The sequence below is a fragment of the Eubalaena glacialis genome, chromosome 18 (assembly GCF_028564815.1).
Source record: "Eubalaena glacialis isolate mEubGla1 chromosome 18, mEubGla1.1.hap2.+ XY, whole genome shotgun sequence".
In the NCBI taxonomy this organism is placed as follows: Eukaryota; Metazoa; Chordata; class Mammalia; order Artiodactyla; family Balaenidae; genus Eubalaena; species Eubalaena glacialis.
In genome coordinates, this window is record NC_083733.1 from 64,488,928 (window position 1) to 64,504,474 (window position 15,547).

At 43.0% G+C, this 15,547-nt stretch overlaps 1 protein-coding gene across 1 annotated transcript; it reads left to right on the forward strand.

Moving 5' to 3' along the window:
- The first annotated feature begins 261 nt into the window (after positions 1-261).
- On the forward strand, positions 262-15,175 carry ZNF432 (zinc finger protein 432). Its single transcript, XM_061173800.1, is given in 6 exon segments — positions 262-397; positions 1,947-2,134; positions 7,168-7,294; positions 9,020-9,115; positions 13,473-15,059; positions 15,062-15,175. Coding segments are annotated over 5 exon segments (1,884 nt in total). The 5' UTR covers positions 262-397; positions 1,947-2,119; the 3' UTR covers positions 15,121-15,175.
- The last annotated feature ends 372 nt before the right edge of the window (positions 15,176-15,547 follow it).

A 15,547-nucleotide genomic window follows, 5' to 3' on the forward strand; every position in this document is an offset into this window, starting at 1 on the left:
GCCCTGTCCATTCAAACGAATTTACCCCCACGTCATGTTTGCTTTGTATGAGCTCGAGCCTCTTAAAATCTCCCCATTTTCCTTCAAGGGGCTGAGGTACCAGGAAATAGAGTTTTCAGCCGCGGTCTCTCAGCGGCCCCCACGCCTTCTGTACGTCATGTGCGCAAAGATGGCGACGCCAGCGCGCCGAGGCGGTGGTGGCGGCGCGGACGTATTACCTCATAAGGAAAAGCCGGAAATCGCCAATCCGTTCCCCATAGAAACGCGGTACAAACGCAGCTGACCCTTGTCGGTTGGTCTCGGGAGAGGGGGCTGGGCGAGGGGCCCAGAAGTAAAAGAAGTTTGGGGGCTAAAGTGAGGCCCTGAAGAGGTCGCTGTAGGTTCAGGAGAGAACCAGGTGGGTGTGTGGGTCTGGCTGTAGAAAAGGCGGGGATGGGGGCGGTCTGTCGGCCTTTAGGTGGGCTGTGGCTCCTTTGAGTCTGGGAAGGTAGCGCGAGGGCGGATGGTGGTTTGGTTTTGTTTTTGAAGGGAGCGTGGAGGAGTCAGTACAATGTCTATGATCGGGGTGTCTTTGGGGTCAATCATGGGGGGCCCTGGTGGTCAGCGATTAAAGGTCTGAACAGATCAACTACCGAGAGTCCTGAGGTCAGGGTTTAAGGTCTCCGGGGGTGATTGACAACTGGTGGCGTGGGGTTCGTCAATGAATGCGGAGACTTGTTCGGGTTCTCGGGTAATTTGGAGCTCAAAGGTCGAGGAACCGTTAAGGGAGGTCAGTGTACGTGTATCTGACCTGGTTTGGTATTAATCCGGTGGGGTAATGGTCACCGTCTTTCGTGCAGGGATGTGTGACAGCAGAAGGCTCGGAGGCTCAGGAGCCCTGGTAGGTGCGTGTGTTGAGCCCAGACTTTGGCTGCTGGGACAGACTTGGTGAACGTTAGTTAACATTCCCTGAAAGCTTCAGGTCCAAGTCCCTGCACCACCACAAATTTTCTAATCCCTTTTGGCTCCCTACAGCACCCCTTCCTTTTGAACCCATAGAAATGAAAGTTTGGGGGAAGAAAAATTCAGCATATTTCAATTTAGTAATTTTTTTTTTAATTTTTATTTATTTATTTATTTGTTTATGGCTGTGTTGGGTCTTTGTTTCTGTGCGAGGGCTTTCTCTAGTTGTGGCAAGTGTGGGCCACTCTTCATCGCGGTGCGCGGGCCTCTCACTGTCGCGGCCTCTCTTGTTGCGGAGCACAGGCTCCAGACGCGCAGGCTCAGTAGTTGTGGCTCACGGGCCCAGCTGCTCTGCGGCATGTGGAATCTTCCCAGACCAGGGCTCGAACCCGTGTCCCCTGCATTGGCAGGCAGATTCTCAACCACTGCGCCACCAGGGAAGCCCTCAATTTAGTAATCTTTTAATTTAAGTTTTGTTTTTATCATTCCTCCTGCAGGTTGACTGCATATTTCATTTCAGGTTCTATATGTGAATATTTAAAGGCTGCTCCTTTCCCAGTATTTATATTTTTGAGTTGTTTTTAAAATTTGTATTTATGGCTCATATTCCTTTTCTCTCTCTTCTTTTTTTGATGTGTTCATTGTCCCTCATATTAAAATGTGTATGTAAACAGGGGATATGAAGAGTTTTAAAGAGGCTTGAGGACATCAAAGTTTAAAGGAAGAATTTACAGTTTCTCACTGCCCAGATGACCTCATTTCTATACTTGTCTGAAAATTACCTGCTACTGAAATATAGTACTGCGCTGATTCTCCTTTGCCACTTTCCCTTTCAAATTCATGCTACTTCCGTATATTCAGGGAGTTAGGTTTCATTGGCCCAAGGTGTGAAATTCTCTGGGGAATCAAATGAAGAGACAGAAATACTGGGGACCACGTGTTAAGGTGAGTGCACAGGAAGAAGGAATATAATTCCAGAAGTAATTTTGCTTTTCAACCCACAGGTGCTAACAAGAGACAAGATATGAATGAAGAAAGAGGAGTTTCCAGGACCTAGATATTGTTATTTCTGGGGATACTTTGGCGACTGTTATATCTAACTAGAAATTTCGGTATATCCAGAAGAGACAAAGACAGAGCCTCTGCGTTGCCAGCTATTTTCAGAGAACAGAAGAAAATGATCCAGGCCCAGGTGACTCATGTCTTGTTTTATTCTCTCCTTTATTCCTTAATGGATTTGTAGAGGCCTGTAAAAAAAAAAAAAAAAAAAAAAAATCAGTTTGGTATCTAGAGAGAAATAAACTTTGAAGATAAACTCCAACGCCATGGCAAAGTAGGATCAAGAACATAGTGTTTATATGATTCCTAGTAAATGACTAGTGTTGGAACATAATGTGTAACTGTTACTGACTCTGTGTGTGCACCTGTAGATGTGTGCCTATTTATAAATGCATGTGGGTTCATGTACATATCTGTGTACATAAATACGTCTGTTATGTTTTGTGCATCAGTGGAATTATACTCTAAAGAACATCCCTTTGGCCTAAGATAGTATAATTTAAGCATCTAATAGAATAATGACTGCAATTGTTTTGTGAATATTAGCTGTATAAAATTCCATTCATCTATAATTGTACTCAAAGAAATGAGTCAAACTATGTAAAGCATTTAGATGAGTGTCTCTTACCAAAAGTCGGGTCTGGCTGCTCGCTGCTTGAAAGCCAATAACTCGAGAGGCAAGGTTGGTGGAAAGGAAAGTTTGTTTTATTCCAGAGGCTGGCAACTGGGGGAAGAGGGTGGACTCATGTCCAGAGGCCAACTCCCCACTGCCAGTCAGTGGGCCAGAGCTTTTAAAGGGGAGTTTCAGGGCTGTATAGGCAGAGGGAAGGGGCTACATGCAGAAACAGCATAGTCAGTCTGACAGTCATCTTGAAATCGGTCATGCCATGGTCTGATCAGCGTCATCTTGATTGTATTCAGTACAGTTAATCTTTAGTTCCACGGTTGGTTTGTTCCCATTTCCTTGAAGCCAGTTTTTGGAATTTTGGCAGCTTATGTCATGGCTACAGTCTGGTCATCATGTAGTTAACTTCTTCCAACTGGTGAGGGTTTCAGTATCTACAAAACAGCTCAAAGGATATGGCTCAGAATATTATCTATACCCCTGGAAGAGGAACTAAAGGTCCTTGACTTTGTTTAATGACTAAACTATTATTATTTGGTCTTGTTGGACTGTTTCCTTTGTGTCTGCATTTTCTCACTTCTCTGATTAAATTTATTCTTTAAAGTTTTTCTGCAGACAAAAGGCAGGCTGAGGACATGGTGGTGTGTGGTGTGTGTGTGTGTGTCTATCTGTCCTGGGGAGGCCCCATTGGGTCCTGCTCCATTTCATGCCTGCTACATAGTAAGTGATGTGTGAGATCATCCATGCCTTAAATCTTTGCCAGTACTTAATAATAGGACATTATCAAATTGTATAATTTCCTCAATCTGAATGGTCCAATGTTTATTCTTTTACCTTATTTTGCATTTACCTCATCATAGGTGAGGTTGAAATCCATCCTGTATATTTATTGGCCAGTTGGATTCTTTTTCTCTTGTGATATGCCTGTCCTTATCATTTTTACATTAACAAAATGATTTTTTTTCTTACTGATTAATAGGAGTCATGCCTATCTACTACATATTGATTCTTTCTTTTGTTTATAAAAAATATTTTCCCAGCTTGTCACTTTTCTTTCAGCTTTATCCACGATAACTTTTTCAATGCAGACATTTTAATTTTTCCTCTTATAAAGCTTGCTACTTATTTTCTTTTATGGTTTTTGGTTTGTGACATGAACATAATTCATACTTGTCTCTATTCCTTTCACAAATTCTTTTGTTTTATGGCTAGGACTCTAAACAGGAGAAAAACTATTTTTGAGTGTGAAATTAGGTAGGAACCTAAGTTTTCATTTTTCCAAATGGATCTACATCTCACGTGAAAAAATTCAGAAGGTGGTAAGATCAGCAGTGTTAAGAATTTGCCGCCTCTTTTAAAAAAGAAAAAGAAAAGAATTTGCTCAACCAGGTAACTCTCTTCTCTATGATGTAATCTTTGCAAGAACACAGGGATAGATTACCCCATCAGATTTCCCCTCATCTGCCAGCTCGGTTGACAAGCAGGTCTCATTTCATTCCCTGGTGGCATTTGGGCCTAGGCTGCATGGCCACAGGATCAGGATATTGAAGACTTTTCACACTGCTGAACTGTTGTTATCCAGAGCACTTCTAACACCAAATGTGTGGGTATTTTCCTCACACCTCCTAATTCTATGACTGTCCAGACACCAACTGGGTGTCCTACGATTCAACTCAATCCTGCCACTAACTACCTGGAGTTAGCGTCAGATCCCACAAGGTAAGAGCTCAGTCCCACAAGACTGCCCCCGCTTTAGGTGCCTGTCAAGAGTCCCAGGCTGTTACCTAAGCTTCTGATGACCAGCTCTAAATCCGGGGGTACCCACAACCCCCTGCTCACGTTTGGTAATTCACTAGAATGACTCACAGAACTCAGGAAGGCCCTTTACGTACATTCACTGGTTTATTCTAAAGGCTACAACTCAGGAATAGCCAGATGGAAGAGATGCATAGTGCGAGGCATGGGGGAAGGGGCGCGGAAGTTCCTCCCTGGGGGCACCAGCCCGCCAGCACCTCTATGTGTTCACCAACCCGGAAGCTCTCTGAACCTGATGTTTTAGGGGTTTTTATGGTGGTTTTCTGATGTAGGCACAAATTGATTAAATCACTGGCTATTGGGGACTGAACTCAACCCCCAATGCCAGTTCCCTCCCTGGAGGTTGGGGGTCTTTCTGGGGACCAGGCACCGGTCATCTCATGAGCACACAAAAGATACTCTTATCACCCTAGAGAGCCCACGGTTTTTTGGAACTGTGTTCCAGGAACCAGGGGCAAAGACCAAATATATATTCATCACAACATTTTTCTGGCTTCTGTTGTTTTCATTTCATCAACTTTGTCTTTCTTTTGATGGTAATGAGTCTTTTCTTTTTTCTTTCTTTTTTTAATACTTTCCTCATCACTTCTTTTTTTTTTTTTTTAATTTATTTTAGGCTGCATCGGGTCTTCGTTGCTGTGCGTGGGCTTTCTCTAGTTGTGGCGAGTGGGGGCTACTCTTCGTTGCGGTGCACAGGCCTCTCATTGCAGTGGCTTCTCTTGTTGCGGAGCACGGGCTCTAGGCGTGCAGGCTTCAGTAGTTGTGGCACGTGGGCTCAGTAGTTGTGGCTCGCGGGCTCTAGAGCATGGGCTCAGTAGTTGTGGCGCATGGGCTTAGTTGCTCCGTGGCATGTGGGATCTTCCTGGACCAGGGTTTGAACCCGTGTCCCCTGCATTGGCAGGCAGATTCTTAACCACTGCGCCACCAGGGAAGCCCGAGTCTTTTCTTTCTGGTTGGTTTCCGAATCTGACTTTTGCAAGTGATGTTCTATAGTTTCAGTCTCACTCATCTAGAAGCAGATTTCCTGCTTGGCTTTGCTGGCTGGCTGAGTCTGAGTTACAGGATGTTTAATCAGTTCTAAAATTTTCTTAATTCCTGAGATCTTCATATCGCTTCTCTGTTTCTCTATAATCTCTTTCAAAAACTACGTAGAGGCCTATGTTAGACCTCACTGTATTCTCCATATTTAGTAAACTCTTCTTTATATTTTCTATCTCTTTCTGTGTCTGCTTCATCTTTAGTTATTTTTTTAAATGCATATTCCAGTTCACTCGTTATATTTTCAGTGTATCTAATATGATGTTAGCCTTTTGTGAAATAATAAGAAATATACACATTGGTCTCTGCCCCTAGTTCCTGACATAGAGCTCCTAAAACCCTTATAAATAGGGGTGCTCTGAGAATCTTCTGGTCTTTGACCCCAATTCCTAGCACAGAGCCTCTAAAATCCTTGTAATTTCCTAAATAATAAGAGTACTACGAAAAAAAAATAAAAGAGTACTACGAGCTCCCATATGACATCACTTATATGTGGAATCTAAAATATGACACAAGTGAACTTCTCTACAAAACAGAAACAGAATCACAGACATAGAGAACAGACTTATGGTTTCCAAGGGGAACTGGGGGTGATGGAGGGATGGAGTAGGAGTGTGGGATTAGCAGATGCAAACTATTCTATTTAGAATGGATAAACAACAAGGTCCTACTGTGTAGCACAGGGAACTATATTCAGTATCCTGTGATAAACCATAATGGAAGAGAATATGCAAAAGAATATATATATAACTGAATCACTTTGCTGTACAGCAGAAATTAACATGACATTGTAAATCAACTATATTTCAATAAAATTTTTTTAAAAAGAGTACTAAGAACATATTTTGTTGTAAAATTTGGTCTTTGATCCTGGTTTCTGATACAGAGTTCCAAAATCCCTTGGAATTTCCTGGGTGATAGGAGTGCCTTTCTCTCTAATGAGGCAACACTTGAAGGGCTCCTGGATGGGACCTGGTCACCAGAAAGACCAAGCCATGATCAGAAGCTTGGAACCTTCTATCCCATTCCCCATTATCCACAGAAGAGGGAGGGGCTAGAAATAGAGTTAATGATCAATCACGCCTACGTGATGAAGCCTCCATAAAAATCCCAAAGGTATGGGGTTTAGAGAGCTTCTGGGTTGGTGAACACATGGAGGTGCTGGAGGGGCACCAGGAGAGGGCACGGAAGCTCCAAGCTCCTTTCCACATAGCTTGCCTTGTGCAGCTCTTGCGTCTGGATGAAATCTGTATCCTTTATCATATGCTTTTGTAATAAACTGGTGAACAGTAAGTAAACTGTTTTCCCAAGCTCTCTGGGCTGCTCCAGCAAATTAATCAAACCCAAGGAGGGGGTCACTGGAACCTCCAATCTATAGCTGGTTAGTCAGGAGCACAGGTGACAACCTGGACTTGCATTTGGCATCTGGAGTGGGGTGGAGGTGGGGTCTCATGGGACTGGGCTCTTACCCTGTGGCATGTGATGCTCTCTTCAGGTCGATCATGTCAGAATTGAATTGTAGGACACACAGCTGGTGTCAGAGAATTGCCTGGTGATGTGTTTAAAAAGACGTACACATCGGAATTGGTGTCAAAATCATAGTAATATGAGCAGGACAGCTTCCTTTATATTCCTTATGAGTCAGTCAAAGAGAAACACTCGCATTAAACAGGACTCTGTTATTACAGGAAACCCTGTCATTCAAGGATGTGGCCGTGGACTTCACGTGGGAGGAGTGGCAGCTCCTGGCCCCTCTTCAGAAGGACCTGTACCGGGACGTGATGCTGGAGAACTATAGCAACCTGCTGTCCGTGGGTGAGGACGGCTCCCCTGGGTCCCTCAGAGGGTCTCCAGTCAGTGGCCTTTCCTTCCTCAGCTGCTTATACTTCGAAGTCACTGCAGTGCCCTAATGGCAGATTCTCAGTGCCTCCTCTGGCTCCTGATAAAAGGGTGTATACAATGTGCCATGAGTTGTTTTTACTACCAACACAGCTGACACCAAATGTGTGGGGTTTTTTCTATCCCCAAAACCAATTCTCCTACTCTCCAGGTATGGACTGGGTGTCCTGAAACTCAATCCTTTTCTGACACTAACCACCCAGAGTCAGCATCAGATCCCACAGGCTTACGGACTCAGTCCCGCAGGACTGCCCTCACTTCAGACGCTAGTCAAATGTATTGGGTACCCAGGGTGCCCACACTTCTGTCCGACTTGACCTTAAATTGGGCATTCCCACTCCCCATCCCTCAGGTTTGGTAATTTGCTAGAATGGCTCACAGAACTCAGGAAAGCACTTTACTTACCATTACCAGTTTATTATAAAGGATAATAGCCAAATGGAAGAGATGCCAAGGGTGAGGTATGGGGGAAGGAGTGTGGGCCTTCCATGCCCGCTCCAAGTGTGTCACCTTGATGTGATCACCAACCCGGAAGCTCCCCCAACCTGGTTTTTTAGGAGTTTTTGTGGCGATTTCATTGTGTAAGCGTGATTTCTTAAGTCATTTGCCATGGGTGATTAACTCAATCTCCAGCCCCTTCCCTCCCCATGGATGGGTTAGGGAGTTAGAGCTGAAATTTCCAACCTTCTACTCATGGCTTGGTCTTTCTGGCAGCCAGCCTCCACCCTGAAGCTCTCTAGGGACCCCCAGCCACCAGTCATCTCATTAGCACACAGAAGACACCCATCACTCTGGACACCAAGGGTGCTAGAAGTTCTTGTGTCAGGAACTGGAACTTAAACCAAATGCTGTAACAGAAGAGGTTCCTGCCAGCCCGTCACATAGGAAATTACAAGGGCTTTATTTTATTTTTATTATTTATTTATTTATTTATTTTAAAATTTTATTTATTTTTGTTTGCGTTGGGTATTTGTTGCTGCATGCGGGCTTTTCTCTAGTTGCAGCAAGCGGGGGCTACTCTTCGTTGTGGTGCGTGGGCTTCTCATTGCGGTGGCTTCTCTTGTTTTGGAGCATGGGCTCTAGGCACGCGGGCTTAGTAGTTGCTGCACGTGGGCTCTAGGGCACATGGGCTTCAGTAGTTGTGGCTTGCGGGCTCAGTGGTTGTGGCTCGTGGGCTCTAGAGCGCAGGCTCAGTAGTTGTGGCATGTGGGCTTAGTTGCTCCACAGCATGTGGGATCTTCCAGGACCAGGGCTCAAACCCGTGTCCCCTGCATTGGCAGGTGGATTCTTAACCACTGTGCCACCAGGGAAGTCCCTATTTTTATTTTTTGTCTGTGCCACGCGCCATCTTAGTTCCCTGACCAGGGATCAAACCCACGCCCCCTGCAGTGGAAGCACAGAGTCTTAACCACTGGACCACCAGGGAAGTCTCCACAAGGGCTTTAGAAGCTCTGTGCCAAACACTGGGCGGGGAGACCAAATATATATTATTATATCACAATATCCCATGAGTCTCTCCTGAGTGAAAAGCCTCCGCTTGACAGATGTGAAAACCGGTCCCTCAAATGTAACATTCTCCTGTCCCCACAGACCCCAGCCCAATTCACTGGGTCTCAGTCTTCTATCGTTTCCCATGAACAGGGTATCGGGTCAGCAAACCAGATGCACTGTCCAAGTTGGAACGAGGGGAAGAACCGTGGACAATAGAAGATGAAATCCACAGTCAAACCTGTCCAGGTGAGTGAGGACCAGCTGGGTAACTGCAGACATCATAGTCAGTCAGTGCGAGAAGGCTGGGAGGGCGTCTGAGGATACCGTGCCTCCGTGTACCTCTTTCCCCATAAAAGAACTTTCAGGTCTTGAGAGGTAAATATACCCCTTTTTTCTCTTCTGAGATCTGTTCCTTGCTGATTTTATTTTACATCTTGATTTTTGTTTGTTTGCCTCGTTTTCTTCTTCCTTGGATTCTGTAACCCTCTCCTTTGAACCCTGTCACAAATCCCTTCCACCTCCCTGGCTATGAAATTCCAGGCCTCCCTCCAAGGAGAGATCTTTGAATTCATCACTGTTTTCTGACTACCGCACTCTCCTGCCCCACTGAGAAAGACAGACTTCCCTTCCTGACATCCAACTGCACCTTGTATTTTGCACCCTCACAGTAACCTAGTCTATGACTGTGCATCAAGCCGGCTCCTTAGTTTCTCCACTGCACTGCCCCCCACCACCATTCTGAGGTTCTTCAAAGGTATTGCTTTCCATTTTCTCAAAATTTTCCTTCAGTCTCATGAATTAAGCTCTGTTTTCTGGCTGAGACTCCAAATTGCTATCTCCCTTACTATTGTCTATATTGTCTATACTTTGAGTTCTAGATGTTCTAGATCTTTTATTGGCCTAAGATTTCTGAGTTCCTGCATGAGGAATAGGAATCATCTTCTCTCCACAAAAAAACCCTTTCCACCATCCTATTTTAATGTTAAATTCTCTTTTAATATTGCACATCTTACCCTGTCCATGCTGGTATTATCTTGAATGTTATTCTCTGCCTATGGTGTTCTCATCTTAGAGGTCTCTGCTGTTGACTGTTTTAACTAGAAAAGACTGTTTTACATCTACATCAGTTCTGCCTAAGTCGCAGCTTATGTCTCCTTCAGTTTACTTCCTTCATACATTTGCTATTTCTGATTTTCCTTTGGCTCATCATAGGTGTTAGCATTGTATTCATTTCCCTAAATCATTTGTTTTTCCCATTATACTCTTGTTTTTTTTTAACAGCTTTACTGAGATAATTCACATATGCTACAATTTGCCAACTTAAAGCATACAATTCACTGTTTTGTAGTATATTAAGAGAGTTATGTAACCATCACCAACAGCAACTTTGGAAGATTTTCATCACTTTATAAAAGTTTCCTCCTAAGCCCTCAGCCCTAGGCGAGCACTAATCTACTTTCTATCTCTGTAGATTTGCCTGTTCTGGATATTTAATATAAATAGAATCATAAACTATGTGGTCTATTGTGAAAGACTTCTTTCATTTATCATAATGTTTTTGAAATTCTTCCATAGAAGTTCTAACATGTATCTGTAATTCATTCCTTTTTATTGCCAAATAATATTCCATTGTATGGATATACCACATTTTATTTACTCATTTATCTATTGATGGACATTTGGGTGGTATCCACTTTTTGGCTTTTTTGAATTATGCTGCTATGAACACTCATGTACAACTTTTTTGTGAATGTATGTTTTCATTTTTCTTTGGTATATATCTAGGAGTGGAATTCTTGGGTCATATGGACTCTTGGAAGGGTCCAAATGTGGTGCTTCCAGACTCATGGTCGGCATTATGTCCTCCCAGCCATGATGTGTGATAATACACAGAGTATTACCAACCAAAGGCTCAGCCTTTGGTATCCAGAGTTTTCATTGGGATTCAATCACATATTTCCCACATGGAAATATGTCTTTCACCCCTCCAGAGGTCAGGCTAATACCTATAGTCTCCGTTTCCTCCAAAGGTTGTAACTGATATGGTGTGGCCCAAAGCCCATGTCATAAATCACATTGTTAGACTGTCTGGTGGCCAAAGCCACCAGGCAAACAAAGACACTCCTATCAGGCAGGACATTCCAGGGGCCTAGAGATCACCTCCCAGTAGCCAAGGGCAAGGGCCAGACCTCTCTTAGGGTGAGGTTCAGTCTTCACTGAAGATAACTGTACAAATGGACAATAAAGGGATTCCTTTAGAAAAACAGAGGAAATAGAGCTTATAGTAATACAGTCAGAGTGGGAATGACAGCATGATATGTACAAGGTGTATCTACATTTTGAATTAGGAAGATGATGCCATGAGTTAGGAATGAAGGCATGAAATAAGAAATGTGCAAGCCCTTGGGATTGACTATCAAAAGAGTGGCCTGAAGTCAGGCAAATGAAAGCCAGTGTTAGAAGGTCTCTTCAGGAGGAGGAGTGGAGTGGAAACATGGATCCATGGAATATTCACGGTGATGTACACTTTTCTTGCCAGGATGACTGTTTGGATTTGCTATGTGAGTAATTGAGGTAGCATAGTGGAGGGTTGGTAGGTTTTGTATTTTTATAGCTCTAGGCTGTCTTACCTTTCACCTGGTGGCAGTAGGATAGCAATAATAAGGAACAGTCAGATGTTCTTTAAAAAAAAAACCTGAAGGTAAAGCTGACACAACCTGGTCTTAAAGGAGGAAGTTGGTCCTTTAGTACAACCTGTTGCCAACCTAGATGCAAATGTAGAGTTACTGAAGTAGATGCTGCTGGTGGCAAGTGAAGAGTTTATTAGGGACGTTGACATGGGAAAAATTTGGATACGACTTCTCTACTGAATGCAGAAAGTGATTGAAAAAGGCGACAGTTTCCATATTCCATTAGCTTCCGAAGATGACTACATGGTACACGGCCAGTTGCAAAATTTCCTAACAGTCATTGTTGCCCTGTTTCACTATGAATGGAACATAGGATAACGTGACACAGATAGACTAAAGGTTAGAGTTTTGATTATACGAGTTATCCACTAATATGTTTGATGTTTTTGGAAAGTTAGTTTGATGGTGGTCTACAGAAGCAAATTTAGGAACAGGATTACAACGCAAGAGATTATCTCAGTTTACAGTCCTTTACAGTTACTTGCCAGGTTACAAATACGTTTATTCTATACACCTCAGTATGCATATTTCCCTGACTTCTATAGTCAGAATTTGGATCCTCTAAGTGGGCTTAAAGAATCCCCAAACTCCTGAGTGTTGGAATGTCTAAAACGTTGGTTCTGTACCGTCATCATCTTTCATTCTACATGTCCTCCCAACACATCCAGTCCTCTTTTCTTGAATAGTATGCACATATTATTTCCACATTGTTTCCTCCACTTATACCTCCACGTGGCTTCTTGATTTCTGTACTACACATCTAATATCATCTCAAAGTTTAGGTTCCACAATGCACACTTTTTTTTCCTACATGTGGATTTCAGTAATCTTCTTCCTCATCACAATTGGAGATGCTTTTACCAAACCATTGGCTCAGGCCATACAGTTAGCAGAGTAATCCTGGGTTCCTCACTTTCAAAGACCACTCTCTGCACTGACCCCATCAGTTAACCTTGCTTTTTCTTTCTTTCTTTTTTTAACATTTAAAAAAATTTTCTGGCTGTGCGGCATGCAGGATCTTAGTTCCCCGACCAGGGATGGAATCCACACCCTCTGCAGTGGAAGCGCTGGAAGTCTGGAGTCTTAACCACTGGACCGCCAGGGAAGCCCCAACCTTGCCTTTTCTTTATGCAAGTATTCAACATATCCTCATTTCCTCCGCTTGCCACCATCTCCATTGCTCCTTCAAACCACATTTAGCAATCTCCAACTCCCTACTTTTTTCTTTCCTTCTTTTTTATTTGGGTTTCCCTAACAGGAATTTATGAGAAGTGAAAGTAAGTAAGGCATATCTTATATATCCCAAATGCCAACACAGTGTCTTGCACATGGGAGCCATTCAGTAAATAGTTTTGGAGTGAACAAATGCAACCCTCATCATTTTGGATCAGTTGTCTCTTCCACCTCTGTGGTCTTGTGTCTTTTCAAGTTCTGTTCCTCCATACCCTCTCATTTGCTGCTAACAATGACTTGCTTGGCAGTTCCCTGGTGGTCCAGTGGTTAAGACTCCATGCTTTCACTGCTGTGGGCCTGGGTTCGATCCCTACTCAGGGAGCCAAGATCCTGCAAGCCGCACAGTGAGGCCAAAAAAAAAAAAAAAAAAAAAGACTTGCGTGTATTTTACTACCTCTGCATGTTTTGCAATTTCCTATTTAGAGAGCAGCCAAGTCTACATAGATTGTCAACTGCCTAACCTTATTGGTACATTAACTGCTTTTTTCCTTTTGGTTTGTTTATATTACTGTGTTTTTACCATGTGTAAGAAATAAGGAACATTTATACATGGTGTTTCTTTTATACTGTTATCATAGGGTTGCCACTAAGGTGCCATTTTTTAAGAAAACCAAGGAATTTTTAAAACAATTTTATTCCAAACAATAATAAAAAGGGCTCATTGTTCTCTTCTTTCCTAGAAACTGGCAAAGTTGGTAATCATCTGCAGGGTGACTGGGAAAATCAAAGAATGCTGGAAGGTATAGAACGATACCAGGAACATAATGCATTTGGAAATCCTGTTCCTCAAAGCAAAAGTCATTTCTCTTTCAGGCAAAATCATGATATGTTTGAGTTCTATATAAAAACTTTGAAATCACATTTAAGTTTAGTCAGCCAGGGCCAAAGCTATGAAATTAAGAACTCTACTAAATGTAACGGAGATGGGAAATCATTTCTGCATGGTAAGCATGAAGAATTTAATTCTCCAGTTCAATGCCCTGTACGTGCAAAACCCATCAGTAGTAAGTCCCAAGTCATTAAGCACCAAGGAACTCACAACGTAGAGAAAGCCCACATATGCGGTGAATGTGGGAAAGCCTTTGTTAAGAAGTCTCAGCTCACTGACCATCAGAGAGTTCATACAGGAGAGAAACCTTATGGATGCAGTATGTGTGCAAAAGTATTCTCCCGAAAGTCCAGGCTCAATGAACATCAGAGAATTCACAAGAGAGAGAAATCCTTTATATGTGGTGATTGTGGAAGAGTCTTCACCATGAAGAGCCGTCTGATTGAACACCAGCGAACTCACACTGGAGAGAAACCTTACATATGCAGTGACTGTGGAAAAGGCTTCCCAGGGAAGCGTAATCTCATTGTACATCAGCGAAATCATACTGGAGAGAAATGCTACGTATGTAGTGAATGCGGAAAAGGCTTCACTGGGAAGAGCATGCTTACTATACACCAGCGAACTCATACAGGAGAGAAACCCTACATCTGCAGTGAATGTGGAAAAGGCTTTACCACAAAGCACTATGTCATCATACACCAACGAAACCATACAGGAGAGAAACCCTACATATGCAATGAATGTGGGAAAGGTTTCACCATGAAGAGTCGTCTGATTGAACATCAGCGAACTCATACAGGAGAGAAGCCGTATGTGTGCAATGAATGTGGAAAAGGCTTTCCCAGGAAGAGTAATCTGATTGTACATCAGAGAAATCATACAGTAGAGAAATCCTACGTATGTGATGAATGTGGAAAAGGCTTCACTGTGAAGAGCATGCTCATCATACATCAACGAACTCACACTGGAGAGAAACCCTACATCTGCAGTGAATGTGGGAAAGGCTTCCCATTGAAGAGTCGGCTTGTTGTGCATCAGCGAACACATACGGGTGAGAAACCTTATAGATGCAGCGAATGTGGGAAAGGCTTCATCGTGAATAGCGGACTGATGTTACATCAGCGAACTCACACTGGAGAGAAGCCCTATATATGCAATAAGTGTGGAAAAGGTTTTGCCTTTAAGAGCAATCTTGTGGTACATCAGCGAACTCATACTGGAGAGAAACCCTTTACATGCAATGAGTGCGGAAAAGGCTTCACAATGAAACGCTATCTCATCGTACACCAGCAAATTCATATGGGAGAGAAGTCCTATATATGCAGCGAATGTGGAAAAGGTTTTGTCATGGAAACAGAGCTCATTTTACATCAGCAAATTCATACTGGAGAGAAACCTTATGCCTGCAATGAATGTGGCAGAGGCTTCACTGTGAAAAGCCGTCTAGTCGTTCATCAGCGAACTCATACAGGAGAGAAACCTTTTGTATGCAGTGAATGTGGAAAAGGCTTCTCCTCAAAGAGGAATCTCATTGTACATCAGAGAACTCATAATGGAAACAAACCTTAACAAAGCAATGAATATGGTCACACCTACAGGAAGAAAATATGCCTTGTCCAACATCAGAGGGTTTCACACAGGATAAACTACCTTTATATGTACTGACTGTGGAAAATCCTATTCATAATTGGTATTGATCTCATTACCCACCAGAAAATTTACACAGGAGACAAACTGTATGTATGCAATTAATGTGAGAAAGCCTTCAACACAAATTCAGCACCCGTTGTACATCAGAAAACTCATAAAAGAGAGAGACTCTGTGGATTCAGCAATTGGGGGTAACCTTTCTCTCATCTGTCAAGCCTTGTTAATACACACGAGAAACATATAGGTCAAGGTACATAATCCTTTGCAATGACT